Source organism: Odontesthes bonariensis, chromosome 15 (assembly GCF_027942865.1).
Source record: "Odontesthes bonariensis isolate fOdoBon6 chromosome 15, fOdoBon6.hap1, whole genome shotgun sequence".
Taxonomy (NCBI): Eukaryota; Metazoa; Chordata; class Actinopteri; order Atheriniformes; family Atherinopsidae; genus Odontesthes; species Odontesthes bonariensis.
The window spans coordinates 32,349,294-32,371,755 of record NC_134520.1 but is presented as its reverse complement, the minus strand read 5'-3'; the positions used below and the strand labels follow the sequence as shown (position 1 = coordinate 32,371,755).

The 22,462-nt window shown below is 39.9% G+C and overlaps 2 protein-coding genes across 2 annotated transcripts; both read left to right on the top strand.

The window, feature by feature from the left end:
• The first annotated feature begins 7,531 nt into the window (after positions 1-7,531).
• Positions 7,532-12,855, top strand: LOC142400787 (uncharacterized). The gene is made up of 2 exons (XM_075485996.1): positions 7,532-7,833; positions 10,540-12,855. Exons 1-2 carry the CDS (start codon positions 7,632-7,634, stop codon positions 11,538-11,540), a joined length of 1,203 nt encoding a protein of 400 aa, XP_075342111.1. The 5' UTR covers positions 7,532-7,631; the 3' UTR covers positions 11,541-12,855.
• A 168-nt stretch (positions 12,856-13,023) lies between these two features.
• On the top strand, positions 13,024-16,323 carry LOC142399912 (uncharacterized). Its single transcript, XM_075484473.1, has 2 exons — positions 13,024-13,362; positions 13,952-16,323. Exons 1-2 carry the CDS (start codon positions 13,176-13,178, stop codon positions 14,917-14,919), a joined length of 1,155 nt encoding a protein of 384 aa, XP_075340588.1. The 5' UTR covers positions 13,024-13,175; the 3' UTR covers positions 14,920-16,323.
• Positions 16,324-22,462: the final 6,139 nt, after the last annotated feature.

The window sequence follows — 22,462 nt, the reverse complement described above, 5'->3', positions numbered from 1 at the left end:
CAAACTGTTTCCTCAAACTGTTTCCCCAAACTGTTTCCCCAAACTGTTTCCCCAAACTGTTTCCCACAAACTGTTTCCTCAAACTGTTTCCCCAAACTGTTTCCTCAAACTGTTTCCCCAAACTATTTCCCCAAACTGTTTCCCCAAACTGTTTCCCCAAACTGTTTCCCCAAACTGTTTCCCCAAACTGTTTCCCCAAACTGTTTCCTCAAACTGTTTCCCCCAAACTGTTTCCACAAACTGTTTCCCCCAAACTGTTTCCACAAACTGTTTCCTCAAACTGTTTCCCCAAACTGTTTCCCCAAACTGTTTCCACAAACTGTTTCCTCAAACTGTTTCCCCAAACTGTTTCCACAAACTGTTTCCTCAAACTGTTTCCCCCAAACTGTTTCCCCAAACTGTTTCCTCAAACTGTTTCCCCAAACTGTTTCCCACAAACTGTTTCCCCCAAACTGTTTCCCCAAACTGTTTCCTCAAACTGTTTCCCACAAACTGTTTCCCCAAACTGTTTCCACAAACTGTTTCCCCAAACTGTTTCCACAAACTGTTTCCTCAAACTGTTTCCCCCAAACTGTTTCCACAAACTGTTTCCCCAAACTGTTTCCCACAAACTGTTTCCCACAAACTGTTTCCCACAAACTGTTTCCCCAAACTGTTTCCCCAAACTGTTTCCCACAAACTGTTTCCCCAAACTGTTTCCCACAAACTGTTTCCCACAAACTGTTTCCCACAAACTGTTTCCCCAAACTGTTTCCCCAAACTGTTTCCCACAAACTGTTTCCCACAAACTGTTTCCCCAAACTGTTTCCCCCAAACTGTTTCCCCAAACTGTTTCCCAAAACTTTTTCCCACAAACTGTTTCCTCAAACTGTTTCCCCAAACTGTTTCCCCAAACTGTTTCCCCAAACTGTTTCCCACAAACTGTTTCCCACAAACTGTTTCCCACAAACTGTTTCCCCAAACTGTTTCCCCCAAACTGTTTCCCACAAACTGTTTCCCCCAAACTGTTTCCCCAAATTGTTTCCCACAAACTGTTCCCCAAACAGTTTCCCCAAACTGTTTCCCCAAACTGTTTCCCCAAACTGTTTCCCCCAAACTGTTTCTCACAAACTGTTTCCCCCAAACTGTTTCTCACAAACTGTTTCCCACAAACTGTTTCCCACAAACTGTTTCCCCCAAACTGTTTCCCCAAACTGTTTCCCACAAACTGTTCCCCAAACTGTTTCCCCAAACTGTTTCCCCAAACTGTTTCCCCAAACTGTTTCCCCCAAACTGTTTCCCCAAACTGTTTCCCACAAACTGTTCCCCAAACAGTTTCCCCAAACTGTTTCCCCAAACTGTTTCCCCAAACTGTTTCCCCCAAACTGTTTCCCCCAAACTGTTTCCCCAAACTGTTTCCCACAAACTGTTCCCCAAACAGTTTCCCCAAACTGTTTCCCCAAACTGTTTCCCCCAAACGGTTTCTCACAAACTGTTTCCACAAACTGTTTCCTCAAACTGTTTCCCCAAACTGTCTCCTCAAACTGTTTCCCCCAAACTGTTTCCCCAAACTGTTTCCCACAAACTGTTTCCCCCAAACTGTTTCCCCCAAACTGTTTCCCCAAACTGTTTCCCCAAACTGTTTCTCACAAACTTTTTCTCCCAAACTGTTTCCCCAAACTGTTTCCCCCAAACTGTTTCCCCAAACTGTTTCCCCCAAACTGTTTCCCCAAACTGTTTCCCACAAACTGTTTCCCCAAACTGTTTCCCCAAACTGTTTCCCCAAACTGTTTCCCCCAAACTGTTTCCACAAACTGTTTCCCCAAACTGTTTCCCCAAACTGTTTCCCCCAAACTGTTTCTCACAAACTTTTTCTCCAAACTGTTTCCCCAAACTGTTTCCCCCAAACTGTTTCCTCAAACTGTTTCCCCAAACTGTTTCCCCAAACTGTTTCCCCAAACTGTTTCCTCAAACTGTTTCCCCAAACTGTTTCCCCAAACATTTTCCCCAAACTGTTTCCCCCCAAACTGTTTCTCATAAACTTTTTCTCCCAAACTGTTTCCCCCCAAACTGTTTCCCCAAACTGTTTCCCCAAACTGTTTCCTCAAACTGTTTCCCCAAACTGTTTCCCCAAACTGTTTCCCCCAAACTGTTTCTCACAAACTTTTTCTCCCAAACTGTTTCCCCAAACTGTTTCCCCCAAACTGTTTCCCCAAACTGTTTCCTCAAACTGTTTCCCCAAACTGTTTCCCACAAATTGTTTCCCCCAAACTGTTTCCCCAAACTGTTTCCTCAAACTGTTTCCCCAAACTATTTCCCCAAACTGTTTCCCCAAACTGTTTCCCCAAACTGTTTCCTCAAACTGTTTCCCCAAACTGTTTCCCCAAACTGTTTCCCACAAACTGTTTCCTCAAACTGTTTCCCCAAACTGTTTCCCCAAACTGTTTCCCCAAACTGTTTCCTCAAACTGTTTCCCCAAACTGTTTCCCCAAACTGTTTCCCACAAACTGTTTCCCCAAACTATTTCCCCAAACTGTTTCCTCAAACTGTTTCCCCAAACTATTTCCCCAAACTGTTTCCCCAAACTGTTTCCCCAAACTGTTTCCTCAAACTGTTTCCCCAAACTGTTTCCCCAAACTGTTTCCCACAAACTGTTTCCTCAAACTGTTTCCCCAAACTGTTTCCTCAAACTGTTTCCCCAAACTATTTCCCCAAACTGTTTCCCCAAACTGTTTCCCCAAACTGTTTCCCCAAACTGTTTCCCACAAACTGTTTCCTCAAACTGTTTCCCCAAACTGTTTCCCACAAACTGTTTCCCCAAACTGTTTCCTCAAACTGTTTCCCCAAACTGTTTCCCCCAAACTGTTTCCCCAAACTGTTTCCACAAACTGTTTCCCCAAACTGTTTCCTCAAACTGTTTCCCCCAAACTGTTTCCCCAAACTGTTTCCACAAACTGTTTCCCCAAACTGTTTCCCCAAACTGTTTCCCCCAAACTGTTCCCCCAAACTGTTTCCCCAAACTGTTTCCCCAAACTGTTTCCACAAACTGTTTCCCCAAACTGTTTCCTCAAACTGTTTCCCCCAAACTGTTTCCCCAAACTGTTTCCACAAACTGTTTCCACAAACTGTTTCCTCAAACTGTTTCCCCAAACTGTTTCCACAAACTGTTTCCACAGAGTTGGGAGCATGAAATGTTCCAACATCTCTTGGTTTGCTGAAGCATTCAGAGTTCCTTTCACTGGAACAAAGGGGCCCAGCCCAGCTCCTGGATGGGCGAGTGAATACTTTGGGCAATATAGTGCATCTAAAGGCTGAGCTCCTGCCTCCATTCAGCCATTTTTTGGTCAATTGAAGCAGTTTGGGCCTTAAGTAAGTGTGGGTTCCATCCTTTCCCTCGATTCTTTTGAAAAAGGGGAACTAAAACAGTTTTTCACACGGGTACAGTTTCACAGATGTTGATGTGTACATTTCAAATGAATCATGGCTGTTGGACCTCTAGTTTTCCAGCATGGAGGATGTGGAACACCCTGGATGGAGAGGAGATTACTGAGTTTTATTAGTGTTTTGATTTGTGTGGGTCAATAAGCTTTTTGATGATTAAAATAGGAGGTCGCCACAGGTTGGAAAACACTGAAAAAAGGCAAAAGACAATTTTTAGAAGACAGGGATTTATTAGGAGAACTTCATGCATGTGCAAAGTTGAAATTGGAATACATACAAACAGATACCATTGTAAGAACAAGAACTATCCCAACAGCACACATTATTTCAACTCCTTTACTTTCTAAGGAACTTTTTACGCATTTTCTAAGAAAAGGAAGATCAAAATGTAATCAGTTTCCGTTCCTTTTATTGAATAAACCAAGAGAAACAAAGCTGTTAACTCCAGTTTACTCAGGACTACACTTTCCCACCTGTGTGTGCTTTCAGGGGACAATTCAAACTACAGCTTTGAGTGAAACCTTTTCCACAGAAGTGGCAAGAATAACGCTTATCCGCTGTGAGTATGCATGCAAACAGACAAATGAGAAGTACATTTTACAACTTTTACCACATATCTTACACGCGTACGGCCTCCCACCTGTGTGAGTGTTTACGTGGTTAGTAAAGCTACCCTTATGGCTTATAACCTGTGTGAACTGTGATGTGGCAGGTGAGAGCAGCATTATGTGTGAAACCTTTACCGCATATTTTACAATAGTACAGCTTCTCGCCAATGTGAATTTTCATGTGGTGTAACAAATTGGCCTTTCGTTTATATATTTTCCCACATTTCTCACAAACATAAGGCCCCTCATCTATGTGAGTTTTCATGTGAATAGACAAATTACAACTGTGGGAGAAACTTTTCCCACATATTTTACAAGAATGGACCATTTCGCTTGTGATGATTTTGTAATGATTCTTCTTCTGGACAGTTTTCTTAAAAGTTTTGCCATAAACACCACATTTGACACCTGTGTCTGAATCACAATGACTGTTGGACACTGAAGAATGCTCTACATTGTTACTGTTACTTGGAACGCTGCCATGTTTTGTCTTTGTCTTCAGTTCTGAATTCATTATTGATCCAGAGTCGACATGCTTGCCTCCCATCTGAAACTGACTTTCAGGATGAAAAGGAGTCACCATTATGGTATCAGCCTCCTGCTTCAAAACAAGCTGTTGTCCCTGCTGAAAGGTGCAGAGTTCCTCCAGTTCTTCTTTTTTCTGTGGAGGTGCTGCTTCCTCCTGATCCAGAATAGAGCTCCCTTCCTGGTTACACATCTCCTGGTCAGCAGGAACCTCCTCATCCTCCTTTGAGACATGTTGCTGTGCAGAGTCTTTGAACAAAGAAACAAGTTTATATGCGATTCTTATGAAACGGAAGAACTGTCAGAGGAAAAGGTTAATCTAAATACCCCTCTGATCTGTTTTGTCAGTACATTTTATTGAATTTACAGCGGGTTATCTTTAGATTTATTGGTGTTTCATCAATGAACACATTATGAAACGGTTTCTAGTTCATTTTGGGGATATCTGTAAACTTTTCTCTATTTTCCTCAAAGTTCAAGGGAAAATAAAAAGGTTTATTATGTCAATAATCATTGCCATGAATAGATAAGACAAAAAACAGCAACCGACTGGAGTGAAACGTGGAATGGATTTCTTTATCCATCTTTAATGCTAAAGCTCCATGTTTGTAGCGATTTAGTAGAGCTTAATCTGTGAGTGAAAATATATTTTATAGCAGGAAGAAGGTTCAGGAAACAGTAGAATTGCCAAATTCTTAGATGTAAACATTTTCCTGCATTAAAACAGAACTAAAAAAAAAAAGCAATTTATACATTTTATAAATATCATGTAAACCAAGATGTTTCTCAAAGAAAATATGCTATTTCTCGTTCATTAAGGTCATTGTTGTATTACAAACCTATTCTTTGTAGCTTTTTTTGCGGCATGCACATCTGCAGCGTTTCGGAGGTTTCCAGCAGTTTGCGCTGACGATCGATCTCTTCTTCGTATCTTACAGTTATTTTCTCAAACTCTGTGAATATTTCCTGAGCAGCAGCTGTTAGCCGCTGGCTGATAAGATCTCTCAGATAATGGACTGAAGACATTGTTCCAGAAGCCACTGAGATACTTATCTAAGAGCAAATTCCGCACAAACTTCTTAGGGACTGCTGATTGTTTCTGCCTACTTTTTGTACTACGTCTTCGTCCTTCTTTTCTTCTTCGTGAGTTGTATAGGCGGTTGGTAAATAATTGGCACATTACCGCCACCAAGTGGCTAGGTAAGGCAATTTTATTTATAGAGCACAATTCATACACAAGGCAATTCAAAGTGCTTCACAGCTACACAAGAAGGCAATAAAATCATTAAAAAGAAATACAAAATAATAATTAAAATTAAAATAAAAAAACATTAAAGATAATCATTAATTAAATTAATTTAAAAGTGAAGAGTGCAGATAAAATACTTTCAGGTGTCATATGCACAGCTACATAGAACTGTTTTCAGCCTGGATTTAAACATTGTCAGAGTTTAAAGTGGTGTGGAAGGTGGACGTGTGACATGGTTCTAAAGACGATTCCCCTAACAATTGTTTGATTAATAAACCTCACCTCCCCACATCTCTGTAAACTTTTGAATCTTCTCTTCTTTCTTCCTAGTTATTATCATTGATTTAATAATTAACCAGAACATGTTCTACTCATTCTGACCCTTGTAGCAGACTATTTAGTCCCAATGTGTCCCAATCTAAGTCTTGACACCAATTTAATTTCAGATGCTCCTTTCAATTCTCTAAAACCAACTATTTTCTCTCCTCCTTCCATTGGGTCTCCATTAGGAACAGCATATTCTCAAATGTTAAAGGGGAACTGCGGTATTTTCAACATTAAGCCTATTTTCTGAGTCGTCTGCAATGTTTTAGAACCCTCCTCACCGCTTTTTTGATGTTTACTGCTGTCTCCGGTATTTGCCTAATTTTGATTCTTCTCAACCTGCTTCAGAATGGCAAGTCATGCGCATGTCTAGAAAGGTCCGTAAAAGCACCATAAACGTCCGTTTTCAAAATCATCAACTCACCGGAGTGGTTACTGGTGTGCACTGGTAATCCATATCAAATTTCGTGGCGAAAAGTTGCTTTTGTCGTGTTTTATTTGACATTTTGTACTGGATGATCGTTGATATTACTCCGCCACCGCTAAGAAAATAGTGCGAGCATGAACGAGCTGCTAAAGTGTCTGTCTGGCTCACTGAATTAATGTTTTTTTAAATTAGAGAAAATTAAATACTTTTCTAGAGGCTCAACAAAACAATTTTACAAGATGTGGGAACCTCTAATTGAATACTTTAAAAATCTTAAGGCCCTTCCATAAGCCTATGAAGCCCTGAGATGTATATTTGACCTTGCCTAATTATTGACATGTACATGGATATATAATGCCCCCATTGTCTGTCATTATTTTTATTTTCATTATTATTAGTGTTTGTTTATTTATTTTCTTCTTAATTTTGTCATTACATTATGGACACTTTAATTCTTACTAGCATAACTACTATCATTATTACTGTTATTTTCTTTGATCTATTTATTTATTTATTTAATTTATGGCATTGTTTATTTATTTAACTTTGCTATTTATGCTTATGAATTTTTTATTTTTTTTTCCTTTTCCTTTGAGCAGTATATGGGTGTGGTGGGTGGGTGGGTTCTGTTTAGTTAAAAAGAAAACAAAACAATTCAAGATATTGTATTTAAAGTATCTTACTTTGTGCTTTTTTGAATAAAAAAAAAAAACGAAAAAAAAATTAATTTAGGGAAAGCATTACAAATATTATCTTCTTCTTTAATTAATTTTGTAAGCCATTTAATTTTAAAAGTATTATTCAATGTTTCCAAACTTAAGACCTCCAGACCCCCATTTTTTCAAAAAAAAAAATTAGATAATGACACTCATTTCTCCATATAAAATCGAATGAAATTTTATCTAGTTTACACCACTTGGTGGCGGTAATGTGCCAATTCATTGTTTACCAACCGCTTATACAACTCACGAAGAAGAAACAAAACGGTGGACGAAGAAGAAGTAGTACGAAAAGTAAACAGAAACAGTCGTATACTTCAGTTAGCGTGTGTAGAATTAACTCTTAACTAAATGTTTCAATGACTTATAGAAAAATGTCTTCAGTCCATTATCTGAGAGATCTTATCAGCCAGCGGCTAACAGCTGCTGCTCAGGAAATATTCACAGAGTTTGAGAAAATAACTGTAAGATACGAAGAAGAGATCGATCGTCAGCGCAAACTGCTGGAAACCTCCGAAACGCTGCAGATGTGGATCCCGAAGATAAAGCTCCATAAAATAGGTTTGGAGTACAATAATGACCTTAAAGGAACGAGAGAATGGCATCTTTTCTTTGAGATGTATCTAAAAATTAAAAAAAAATGTAGAAATAGCATTTCTCCGATTTCTGTTTCAATGCAGGATTTATTTATTTATTTATTTTTTTACACCTACTCCACATTTAAGTGTTTGGACTCTAGAAAATCCAGACCTCTTGAGTCATTTTCTTCATGAGGACACTGCCACCAACCACCCTGCTCCAGAGGAAAACCAAATAACTGCAGCTGCACACACAGATGTGAGGCTGCTCGCTGTACAGACAGTGAAAAGCTTCCCTGTAGAAGCCTGAACATCCAGAATTCTGTTGGTTTCCAGGTGCATCAGTGTGTAGCTCCCATATTTAACCAACTGCTCTTGATATTGAATGCATTTGTAAATTAGCATGTCGCATTTGCAGCATTTAGCAGTCATGGAAAGTAAAAGCATCTCAGTTTAGTTTTAACAATCATCTTTTGAATGAGCCCTCATGTCACTGCTGTTTATTCAATTAAATTCAATTCAATTCAATTCAATTCAGTTTATTGTCAATTCTGCATATGTACCGGACATACAAGGATTGAAATTACGTTACTCTCCTACCAAGGCTGCAGCTAAAAAGAGACATTTATACATACACTAAGAACATCTAAGCTAAAGAAATAAAATATCCACAATAAGGCACTAAAATAAGAAAAGACATAAGACATTATGGACACCAAACACTTAAGACAATATGGACAGTGCGTTCCTCTCATGGAGGAATAAGGAGGTAGTATATGGAGGTTATAACGGTTAGACAATATTGCAATAAAACCAGTATAAAATTTTGTGGATTTAAGGTGCAAGAAATTTGTAAAATAGCTTAAGGCTGGCTAAAGTGGTCAATGCATAACTATGCTAAAATTAAGTCTTGAAAGGATTGTGGGTCCTAATAGGGGTATTATAGTGCATGCCAGTTCTTAAAAGACCCAGTGTGGGAGGGGGGTTTGGGGTGATCAGGAAGACCGGGGGAGGGGGGGTAGAGCAGGAAGCGAGTTCAGATTCCGTACAGCCAGAAGGACAAAAGAGTCCCTCAGTCTGCTTGTCCTCGCTTTGAGGCTCCGGAGTCTCCGTCCAGACGGCAGCAGGCTGAAGAGGCCGTGTAGAGGGTGGGTCGGGTTACCCACCAGGCGGAGTGCTTTCCGCGTGAGGCGAAGGCAGAAAAAATCCGAGAGGGAGGGGAGAGGGGTGCCAACAATCTTCTCGGCTGTCCTCACGATGCGCTGGAAGGTCCTGCGGCAGGAAGCTGTGCAGGCTCCATACCACACTGTAAAACAGCTGGTCAAGATGCTTTCAATGGCTCCCCTGTAAAACGTGCTCATTATGGGGGTGGGGGCTCCAGCTCTTCTTAGCTTATGGAGAAAGTAGAGCCGTTGGTTAGCCTTCCTGGCCAGAGATGCTGTGTTGATGGTCCAGGATAGATCCTCAGTGACGTGCACACCCAGGAACTTGGTGCTGCTTACCCTCTTCACAGCAACTCCATTGATGGATAGAGGAGCATGCTGAGTGTGGGTTCTCCTGAAGTCCACCACAATCTCCTTGGTCTTCTCTGCATTCAGAGAGAGATTATTTTTTATGCACCAAGAGGCCAGGCGGCTCACTTCGCTTCTGTAGAGAGACTCATCATTATTGCTGATGAGACCCACCACAGTCGTGTCATCCGCAAACTTGATAAAGAGGTTGGAGGTGTGTGAAGGAGTGCAGTCATGGGTCAGTAGAGTAAACAGGAGGGGGCTCAGCACACAACCTTGGGGGGCCCCTGTGTTCAGCGTGTAGGTGCTGGATGAGTTGCTGCCAACAAGTACTGCCTGTGGTTTTCCAGTTAGGAAATCTAGTATCCAGTTGCACAGTGATGTTTCCAACCCTAGTCGATCCAGTTTGTGAATGAGCTTTTGGGGGATGATGGTGTTGAAAGCTGAGCTAAAGTCAATGAACAGCATTCTAACGTAGGTGTCTTTCTTGTCCAGATGTGTAAGGGCTGAGTGGAGAGCAGTGGAGATCGCATCCTCGGTTGAGCGATTAGACCGATATGCAAACTGGTACGGGTCCAGGGAGGTGGGGAGGGTAGACCTGATGTGTTGCAGGACCAGCCGTTCGAAGCACTTCATGAGGATGGAAGTGAGTGCAACTGGACGATAGTCATTGAAGCAGGAGGGTGATGACTTCTTTGGGACCGGGATTATGTTGGTGGTTTTAAAGCATGTGGGAACAACAGCCTGACTCAGTGAGGTGTTGTAGATGTCAGAGTATACATGTCGGGGGTCTGAGCTGCCAAAGTGGCTCTAAATCCACTTCCTGTGAACTTCTCCTCGGCGCCCCCTGGTGCCCGTCTTCAGTTCTGACCTGGCATCGATGTATTGTTGTATCCATGCAGCATTTCATATAGAAAGGGACTGTGGAGGTGCAGGTGTCGGATGTTATCCTCCTCAAAAATGGATCAATAAGGATTTCCATGTAGACTTCACACTTCCACAGATTTCTGATCAGAGCCGCCAGCTTGTAGGTGTTGTTTGATGGCTTGTATTGACTGTTTGTTTCCATCTCCTCAGACTGCGGCTCTCAACACTGTAGATCCCACCTTGTGGTTTACAGTATATCTGCTTACATTTCTGTTTTTTACATTAATAAATGCCTTTCTTTGTTCCTAAAGACTTTCCCCAGCAGCATGACTTCGAGGAAAAGGAGGCTCTTGCTGACCAAGGTGTGTGTAACCAGGAGGAAAGCTCCAGTTTTAACCAGGAGGATCCAGAGAAACTCTGCACCACTCAACAGGGAGAACTGCCAGTTCTGAAGCAGGAGGGCGATACCATTGCGGTGTCTCCTGTTGATGAACAAAGGGACCACAGTGAGACGGACTCTATGAGTGAGCAGCTCCTCCCTCTCTCATCTCCTCAAGCTGAAAGTCGAGATGAGTTGGGAAGCAAGCCCGTGGACTCTGAAACAATAAATTGTTTAGAACTGAAAGTAGAGACAACACATGACGGTTTCCAAAATCACGCTAACAACGAAGAAAACGATCACAATAGTCATTGTGATTTTGACAAAGCTAAAAACTATATCAAATGTGATGTTTGTGGAAAAACCTTTCTGAAAAGATACCAGTTGAATCGTCATTGCAAAATCCACACAGGTGAAAGGCCTTATACGTGCACAGTGTGCCATAAAAGCTTTCTCTTTAACTGGCGCCTGAATCACCACATGATCTCTCACACAGGTGAGGGTCCGTTTTCTTGCAAAACATGCGGGAAAAATTTTACCCTCAGGAATAGTTTGTCCGCCCACTTCAAACATCACCACACAACTGGAGCGCACTATTTTTGTGAGAAATGCGGCAGAGAATTCTCCCAAAGATCCGGTTTAATGAAACACGTGAAAATACACACAGACGTAAAGCCATATTGTTGTGAAATATGTGGTAAAAGTTTCTTATATAAGGTTTCCTTAAGTAACCACTTAAACACTCACACCAAGCAGAGGCCGTACTCTTGTGAAACGTGTGGTAAAAGTTTTGCGAATAGTTCTAATCTTGTTGTTCACAAGAGAATTCACACTGGGCATAGACCTTATTCTTGCAATGTCTGTGGGAAAAGTTTTTCTCACAGAAGTAGTATTAAATGTCACATGAAAACTCACCAAGGTCAGAAGGTGTAGTTCTGAAACGGCTGCATGGAAAAGTGTCTGGAAAGCCAAGCATAGGAATATGTTCAGGCTAAAAACCGAGCTGCCTTTTTTAAAGAGCATTTCTATTTAAATTTAGCTCTACTTCACTGTTCAAGATGGTTCGAAAGGTTCATTAATGTCGTACCTTTTTACTGTATCTTGCTTGTATTCATCCATTTTCTACACCCACTTAATCCAACTGCAGGGTCGTTCTTCATATAGCGCCAAATCACGAAACATTTGCAAAGATACTTTATAAAATCATTTTATGAAAACACGTGAGTGGAAATGATGTGTGCTGCCTTGGTACAGTGAAAGTGTTCATTTGATTTTTCAGTAATTCCAGTATATCAGCTTTTTCTAACCTTTATTCATCAAATTCTCATGATATCTACCAAAAGTACATCAACATTGCCAAAGCAAAAGAATAATTTCACATCGTATCCCCTCTCTATGATATTTCTTATTTAAAAAACTAATGCAAACGTCTTGTCAGGAATATGTCAGGTGCTTATTATGTTGGCCATTTGGGCCTCTTACAGCCAGGAAATCTTACAATTTGAGAATAAAGGTATTACAAATGTTGTGGATTTTTTATTTATTTAATTGCCTGTAATCAATTTAGTCTACATGTTGTTTATGATGCCAATTAAGATTTCAATTACACGTCTAAGTGAAGCATTAAACCAAGTTTAAATGAAATAACTATTTTAACTTAACATTTGAAAATATGCTGTTCCTAATGGAGAGCAAAACTAAAGTTATTTCAAGTGTCTGTCTGAATTTACAACTTTGTTCAGATAGTAGGGCAGATATTCTGGTAGAAATGCAGAAAAACACTACAGAGTTCACATGATAAGCTACAAAGGAAATCCCATTGATGTGCTAGTTAACTTTAGCTGGTCAGAAAGAAAAATGATGAAGCAGAAAGTGGAAGAAGATGGTAAAAGCAATGGAAGGAGGAGAGAAAATACTTGGTTTTACAGAATTGAAAGGATCGTTTGAGATGAATTTGGTATCAAGACTTAGATTGGGACTAAATAGCTACAAGGGTCAGAATGAGTAGAACATGTTCTGGTTAATTATTAAATCAATGATAATAATTAGGAAGAAAGAAGAGAAGATTCAAAAGTTTACAGAGATGTGGGGAGGTGATGTTTATTAATCAAACAATTGTTAGGGGAATCGTCTACCTTCCACACCACTTTAAACTCTGACAATGTTTAAATCCAGGCTGAAAACAGTTCTATTTAACTGTGCATATGACACTTGAAAGTATTTTATCTGCACTCTTCACTTTTAAATTAATTCATTAATGATTATTTTTAATGGGTTTTTTAATTTTAATTTTTATTATAATTTTTTAATGATTTTATTGCCTTCTTGTGTAGCTGTGAAGCACTTTGAATTGCCTTGTGTATGAATTGTGCTCTATAAATAAAATTGCCTTACCTTGCCACTTGGTGGCGGTAATGTGCCAATTATTTACCAACCGCCTATACAACTCACGAAGAAGAAAAGAAGGACGAAGAAGTAGTACAAAAAGTAGGCAGAAACAATCAACAGTCCCCAATAAGTTTGTGCGGAATTTGCTCTTAGATAAGTATCTCAGTGGCTTCTGGAACTATGTCTTCAGTCCATTATCTGAGAGATCTTATCAGCCAGCGGCTAACAGCTGCTGCTCAGGAAATATTCACAGAGTTTGAGAAAATAACTGTAAGATACGAAGAAGAGATCGATCGTCAGCGCAAACTGCTGGAAACCTCCGAAACGCTGCAGATGTGCATGCCGCAAATAAAGCTACAAAGAATAGGTTTGTAATACAACAATGACCTTGATGAACGAGATAATAGCATCTTTTCTTTGAGAAACATCTTGGTTTACATGATATTTATAAAATGTATGAATTGCTTTTTTTTTAGTTCTGTTTCAATGCAGGAAAATGTTTACATCTAAGAATTTGGCAATTCTACTGTTTCCTGAACCTTCTTCCTGCTATAAAATATATTTTCACTCACAGATTAAGCTCTACTAAATCGCTACAAACATGGAGCTTTAGCATTAAAGATGGATAAAGAAATCCACTCCACGTTTCACTCCAGTCGGTTGCTGTTTTTTGTCTTATCTATTCATGGCAATGATTATTGACATAATAAACCTTTTTATTTTCTCTTGAATTTTGAGGAAAATAGAGAAAAGTTTACAGATATCCCCAAAATGAACTAGAAACCGTTTCATAATGTGTTCATTGATGAAACACCAATAAATCTAAAGATAACCCGCTGTAAATTCAATAAAATGTACTGACAAAACAGATCAGAGGGGTATTTAGATTAACCTTTTCCTCTGACAGTTCTTCCGTTTCATAAGAATCGCATATAAACTTGTTTCTTTGTTCAAAGACTCTGCACAGCAACATGTCTTAAAGGAGGATGAGGAGGTTCCTGCTGACCAGGAGATGTGTAACCAGGAAGGGAGCTCTATTCTGGATCAGGAGGAAGCAGCACCTCCACAGAAAAAAGAAGAACTGGAGGAACTCTGCACCTTTCAGCAGGGACAACAGCTTGTTTTGAAGCAGGAGGCTGATACCATAATGGTGACTCCTTTTGATGAAGAAAGTGACCACGGTAAACCAGACTCTACTGATGAACAGCTCTGTCCTCCTGACTCTTCTTTAGCTGAAAGTCAGTTTCAGATGGGAGGCAAGCATGTCGACTCTGGATCAATAATGAATTCAGAACTGAAGACAAAGACAAAACATGGCAGCGTCCCAAGTAACAGTAACAATGTAGAGCATTCTTCAGTGTCCAACAGTCATTGTGATTCAGACACAGGTGTCAAATGTGGTGTTTATGGCAAAACTTTTAAGAAAACTGTCCAGAAGAAGAATCATTACAAAATCATCACAAGCGAAATGGTCCATTCTTGTAAAATATGTGGGAAAAGTTTCTCCCACAGTTGTAATTTGTCTATTCACATGAAAACTCACATAGATGAGGGGCCTTATGTTTGTGAGAAATGTGGGAAAATATTTAAACGAAAGGCCAATTTGTTACACCACATGAAAATTCACATTGGCGAGAAGAAGCTGTACTTTTGTAAAATATGCGGTAAAGGTTTCACACATAATGCTGCTCTCACCTGCCACATCACAGTTCACACAGGTTATAAGCCGCATTCTTGTAAAATATGTGGGAAAAGTTTCTCCCTTAGTTGTAATTTGTCTGCCCACATGAAAAGTCACACAAGTGAGGGGCCTTATGTTTGTGAGAAGTGTGGGAAAGTATTTAAACGAAAGACCAATTTGTTACGCCACATGAAAATTCACATTGGTGAGAAGCTGTACTTATGTGAAATAAATATGCAGTAAAAGTTTCACACATAATGCTGCTCTCACCTGCCACATCACTTTTTCTAACCTTTATTCATCAAATTCTCATGATATCTACCAAAAGTACATCAACATTGCCAAAGCAAAAGAATGATTTCACATCGTATCCCCTCTCTATGATATTTCTTATTTAAAAAACTAATGCAAACGTCTTGTCAGGAATATGTCAGGTGCTTATTATGTTGGCCATTTGGGCCTCTTACAGCCAGGAAATCTTAAAAATTGAGATTAAAGGTAATACAAATGTTATGGATTTTTTCATTTATTTAATTGCCTGTAATCAATTTAGTCTACATGTTGTTTATGGTGCCAATTAAGATTTCAATTACACGTCTAAGTGAAGCATTAAACCAAGTTTAAATGAAATAACTATTTTAACTTAACATTTGAAAATATGCTGTTCCTAATGGAGAGCAAAACTAAAGTTATTTCAAGTGTCTGTCTGAATTTACAACTTTGTTCAGATAGGGCAGATATTCTGGTAGAAATGCAGAAAAACACTACAGAGTTCACATGATAAGTAGCTTATCATGTGGGAAAAGTTTCGCTGTGAGTTGTCATTTGCCTGCACACATGAAAACTCACACAGAAATCAATCAAATACGAGTAAAAATGCCTTCAGCTCAGTTACTGAGAGATGTTATCCATGAGGAAGTGACTGCTGCTGCTCAAAAATACAAAATATATTTACAGTTTTGGTTAGAGATAAACATTTTATGTTCTGACAGAGTACAAATAATAGGAATACAAAACTTTTTGACTATGAGTGATTTAGTTTACAACAGCTAGTGGTAAATATTCAGGAAAGTCAATGTAAGTGACAGTGTGGCCTTAACAGAGTGAGTTCAGTAAAGGTCTTCTTCATCGTTACCGCAGAAAAAAAAAACTGTGTCAAAAAAGCTGAAAGAGCTAAGAAGAAATTAAAGAAAGAAAAAAATTAAATGAGATAAAGGGTGTTGGGTCCGTGTAACGCTTTGCAGTGCTTTGATCCATTTTCAGAATTCACATGAAAAAGATGAAAATTGGGTTCAAAACTTCAATTTTCAATTTTGAAACTAGTCCGTAAATAGATAAATAGCGTTATTTTTATTCAGTCGGTGATCAAAAACGATGAAAAAACAAAACAAAATATCAACTGAAACTAAAGTAAAATTTGTTGATGTATTCTTTGTAATTTTTGTTTCGATTTTAGTTGGGCTGAACCACAAGGGGGGAGGGCGTTGACTAATATAAGGGGAGCACAGCTCAATTGATAATAGATTTAGGCTTAACTTTGTGACTCACAATTACTTATGTATCAGAGATAGGGCTTTTTTTTTTTTACACGCATGTGTTGGCGCTAGTGGTAGCGCATCTGCGTGCGGCTCGGGTGGCCGGGGTTTGATTCCTGCTCAATGCACATTACGTGTGTATTATTTATATTTTATATTTATATTTTGTTACGTTATGATAAATGCAATGATAACGTTGCGGGAACGGGAGCCTGACTTCAGGTGAATTCTAAAAATGGAGCAAATCACTGCAAAACACGGACCCCCGGGGGCAGTTGCGCTGTAACCCATGCAATGTTTCGGTTCAGCTGATGTCTGCTTTGCAGAGGTCATTCACGAACTTATTCCTGTCACATTCTTAATGTAGCCTACATCTGCGTATTTGTAGGCAATCATCTTCGTGCAGTGAATGTACTAAAATAAAACTTAGGATATTGTCCTATAGGCCAGTGTGTTTACGCAGAGGGCGGGGTTTACACACTTAGTATTAACCTAATTAAATAGGCTACTCATACTGACCGTTTAACAAAATGTAGGCTATTCGTGCCCAAATATAGCCTAAGTGGATAGGCAACACTCAGCATCACCGTTTCTTTACTGATAGTGTTGCAGGACGTGTGCTGCCACCTGCCTTTATTTATGTGGTGCTGCTGCCATCTGTCTTTGTTATGTGGTACTGCATCTGTGGTTCTCCTGTTGTATGATTACCCACTGTAACTTGCGCTCTCTTGTTACAACATGAATAGTCAAGTATACCAACACCACTGTGTCCTCGTTCATGAAACAGATAGTGCAGTATTGATAGTGCGAAGGGCGTAAAACATATGACAATATTAAATCATGCCGCAACTTAATAGGGTACTGTAGCCTATTGGAAAGTTTGCAGGTTGTTCTGTGTTTGTATTGAAACGTTTCCAGTCGTTCTGTCAGATCTGTACGTCTCAAGCTGACTTGCCATCCATTTCATTTGTAGGCCTATCTCTACAAAACACATCTGGCGCTACTCGAGCCAAGACATCCCCCCGGCCCCCGCGTGCATGGTTCAGTCCTACCACGACGCAGAAATTGAAAATTGGAATATTAACTCATTTTACTTTCCACCGACACATTACAATGAAATGAACAAAGAACATCAATTATCTGTTTTCTGAGTTGTCTGGAAAATTGAAAATTGAAGTTTTGAACCCAATTTTCTTTGGATAAAAACGTCTGCAAAATGACCGTAATGTAATGTAGTGTAGTAGTATGAACATGATTATTTGAGATTAAACATTATTTTTTAATAAAAGTGATATTTTGGTTTGTTTACATTTTTCTGTTTTTCTTTTCTAAAATAGTGTTATTCTGTTAATACAACAAATTGAATTAAGGTATATTGGGCGGGGGGAAAGAGTTAATGCCTTTGTGATTGGCTGAGGCATTGCGTCATCACAACGTACATCTAAGAGCCACGCCCATTGGCTCAGGTGTTTCTCTGCCGTGGAAGCAAATGGCCGCCCGATTCAATGCCATGCTCTATGCACCGTGAACTTAACCCGCAGCCGACCGAAATTAGTGTCCACTAAATTGCAGGTAAGTTCGATCAGCCCATAGACCTCCGAGTTAATTTTTATCTTCATTTATGAATTTATAGCGTTTGTCATTTTAGCTTTGTTGTGTTAGTCTACATCAAACCTGTTGTCGCTACAATTAGCATTGCATCTGCTAACGTTAGCTTTTGAACACGACCATTTGTTTACAACGAAGCCGGCGAAAAATCAATACACAGAGCGGTGGGTAACGTTATACCACACATACGATCTTACGACGTGTTTATTTGTGTAGTAGTAGTAAAGGTAGAGAGTTTAGGTTAGCTGGGAAGCAGGTGTTAGCGGCGGATGTTAACTGCTACCGCTAGCCGAAGTTAGCGTCGCCCTGCAGACACAGCCATCAGGTGGGGGTTCGCAGCTAAACGTATATCAATTTAGTGCAACGGAGTACTGAGCTCATAGATATGTATAGAATGGCTAGATGTCTCGTCCGCGTTGCTGGTCAACGGAGTCGAACGTCCGCAGATGGCCGCCATCTTACCACAGGCAGCTCTTTCGCCGACAACATTGTGTTGATGGTGAAACATTCAAACTTGCTTAATTCTCAAACGTTTAGGTTATTATAAACATCAAAGTAGTAAGCTAATTATCCCACTACAGACGAAGTCCATATTTATTTATTTTTAAATAAAAACGTAAATATTTCACGTTTATTTGCTCCATGACTCAACTTTATTTATCCTTTGGGATGACTTCCTCAGGGAAATTCAAGTCCCCAGTAGCTCCAAACACACACATAGGATCTCTATAAATCTAAAATACAGTATAATATAGAATAGTTAATATAATATATAATTAAAATATAATTAATATAGAATAATCTAAAACAAAGTGCAAAAAAGAATATAGGCTATACAAGATATACAAAGTAAAGAGAGTTAAATAAAATAAATTATAGCACTATGGTTGAGTTATTGCCCATATTGCACTACACTTGTGTTAATTACACATTGTATGTACATAGTCTAACCATAAATAGATAAGGTATTGCACAGTAGTGACGTGAATTATTGCACAGATGACCGAATAAATAAAATATCGCACAGGGTCCTTTAGTATGTAAAATAGTGTAAAATCGTTGAGATTTCTGCGAGATAAGAGTAATAGCGTCAGAGCAGATCACTTACCGTAACTCAGTTTACCTCAGGTTTGACTGTCTCCCGGACATCTCCCCCTGTGGTAAGATGGTCGACTTGTGCGGACGTTCTAAACTCAGACGTAACACCTCTAGCCATTCTATATCTATGACTGAGCTATGTATTGTAAAGCTTTGGTTGGGTGTTTCTAAATCAGTCTTATCCTTTTATCAGGTGATGTGAGGTCCTCTTTTGAAAGTGGAATGAGATGTCCTGTCCTTTGGAGGCAAGCCACAAGGTACAGTTTGTGTCCTCATGTTCCTTTGCACACACCCAGTCAAATAAATTGTAAAACTAAACTGATTGCATCTGTGTCTACAGATGGCTATGAAAATGAGAGAATGGCGAAAACGCCAAAGAGACATGGATCAACTACGTTATTCTGACAGCGAAGATGAACATCGGAGCATGGAAATTAATTGCAATGTTGAGTCTGGGACTCAGAGTAGTTGTAGCAGTGAGCCTGGGACCCCACATAGTTTAACAAGTGACAGCGTTCCTGGGACAGAGTGTCAGGGGTAATATTTTAATACAATACTTGTGAAATGCCAGTTTCAGAACTCTTAAATTTGATGAAAAATGTTGGAGATGAGCATGCATATTTTTTTGTTCTACTAACCTCTAGGTGTCGAGCTGCCCAACTGCCCTACTCCATCGGAAAAGCTGCAGTCCATTCAGGACACAGCTATCCTAGACAATGCTTGTGAGTACTGATGACAACTTATGAAGCATGATAATGTGTTGTATTGACAACATGATAGTTACAGGCTGATTTTGGATGCGTTTCAGCCTCTGGAGATGAAAACATGTCCCTACAAGTGGAGTGTGCAGACGACTCTTGGGGCAGGGAAATGTCCAGTCCTTGGGGGTATTTACTTCTCCCTTTGCAATATTCACTATACACATATTCTTTTCACACAAGACAGTAGATATAGGCTCAATCATATATTTCAGCCTTATCTGGTCTGCCAGTGGATCTGGGGAAAGGGAAATGTCAACACTGGGTAAATATTTATCAGACGTAATGCTCACCTTTTTGTTTACATTACACCCAAAGATTCACATCCCTTGGGGCTTTATTTTCTACATCATATTTTCTACGTTATCATGCAGGGGTGCAAACGGTGCGCCTTTTGGCGGATGCCGCCCTTTTCACAGCTGTCTGGGGGACTTGTGTGAATCGTGCAGATCCGATGAGTTTTTTTTAGGGGGTGGGGGGGGGGGGGGGGGGGGTGTTGTAATGTCTGATTATAATTTCATCAAAGTTCAGCCCCGAATCTCTGGACTGACATAGAGACCAATAAAAGAAGCGGGAGAGTATTTATTTTATGTTTGCATCGGTAAAGTTTAATGTTCCTGTTGCATTTGAATGCACCGCACAGTTCGTATGACCCCACATGGGGAGTGCCTCAACAGCCAGGTGAACTGCAGGCGCACGATTTTTACGTTATTTTCTGACCTTAACCAGAGAAGTAAAGCGAAGCTACTTGTGAAAATGACAGAAAAAGGAGAAAAATCCCGAGAAAGTCAGAGCACATACCGATTGGAAGTCCGGAGACAAGTACGTCGGTAAGACGAGTCAGTTATCAAAATAAAGGCTTGTTAACGCTTACCGTCGTCCATGCTAATGCTAGCTCTGTGTCTAACAGGCTAAAGCTGGGCATACACTGTGCGATTTTTGGCCCGATATCGACAAGATTTTCACTCGTGCGACTATTTTGGAGATAGTCATGTGAGAACAGGAATCGTGAGCTGTGACGTTTTATCCCTTGCGATTCACTCGTACAGTATGAGCAGCAGCTGAATACCGCGATTGAAAAAAATCGCACGGTGTATGCCCAGCTTAACACTCACCTGTCACCTGTTGAGCCGCTGCAAGCTCCGATATCGGCGTAATTTGAAATACAGAGAGCAACGGTGAGAAACTTGTCTTTTTAGCTGCTCTGAGGCTATTTTTCTGTTGTTTCTCGGTGTGCTAAAGAAAGTTGTGGTGATATAAAAGTCTATGAGAGTGAACTGAGGTTGTTAATGGTGTGATATTTTGGAACTTGTGTGTATTGAGTCATATTCAAAATGTCAGACTTTTTCAAAAAAACTGAAAAAAAGGGGACATGCCAAATGTTTCCAGCGTTGTCTCAGTATTCTTTACTTTTAAGAATTTCCAAGGAACTGGGACAGTGTATTTTCATATAAAGAACATTTTTGTGTGAATAGGGTGAGCCCTGGATGGCAGAGGTGGTGGCAAAATGTAATTATATGATAATTCCTGCGGGGGCGTGGGCTTTGATAATCTCACTCCTTTTTGACCATACCTCTGTTTGCACCCCTGATCATGTCAGATAACATTTGAACTTTAAAAAAAAAAAAAACCTATGCTTGTATTAATGACAAACACTGAAGCTGATTACAAAAACAATTGTGAAACAGCTTGCTAGCCTAGCTATTGAAATTGGAGGTAACCATTGTAATCAACAAATGTGCTCATTTATTTCAGTGTACCAGAAGAAGGTCTTGGGTTTACTGGTTGACCTCCGGAATCAGTAAAAGATAGCACAGCCTCCCTCTTCAGTCCACATTGAGAGGATGGACAAAATTGAGGATTTCGAGAAAGAGCAACAGCTATGTGACAAAGAAGCCTTTGATACCCTGGTAGGTTTTACAAGTCTGAAATACAGAACCAGTGCACTCGCACAGTGTTGGGTTCCTCTGGGGACTGTCAGTCAACTTTATCGTGTACTTATCTCAACAGGTGAAGAAAATAGCAAAAATCTCTGAAAATTGACTTGATTGGACAAAACATTTCCTTCCCTGTTAACATCTAAACTACAATGCCAACTGTCTACAATGGCTGATTGTTTTGTATTAGTAGTTGATGCATAGCATGAGCAACATTGCTTACAGATATGCAGACGCAGGCTTCAGTCACTCAGGGCTGATTTTGTTTGAAGAAACTATGCTCGGCTAATACTGTTTTTTTTACATGTGCATATGACACTGTAGCTGCTGTTGTATTTTATTTTTTATTTTGCTTATTAAAGACATGGTAGGTAATCCTGTTCAGAAACACATTTTGTAATACTGGGTGAAATGGTCCGTCTATCCTGAGAGAAATCTATACAAGATGTATTTAGAAAAAGGGACGAAAATAATCAGACCTCTGTGGCAGCTGCAGGACTGAGAAAAAGCTGACCAATCCCGCTGATCTCGGATTGGTCGCCTACAAAAAACCAATCAGATGCCTCTGCTTTCTGCCTACGCCCCCCTCTGCCGGCTCCCTGCTCCATGTGCGCATGCGGTTCCACCGGCTTTGGATGAAGCACTGACGGAATGGGGAGGGGGGGATGGAGCTTAGAGGAGTGGACACTTTCGAATCTTGCTAGCTCTCTTGCTAGCTCTCTAGGATTACCTACCATAGCTTTAATGATGGGATAGACCAGGGGAATGTGTGTCATTCCATTTATCTGTGTAAAAAGTTCAGATTTATTTTTTTATTTTCATTAGGTGAATCTGGTCGTTCTTTTAATGT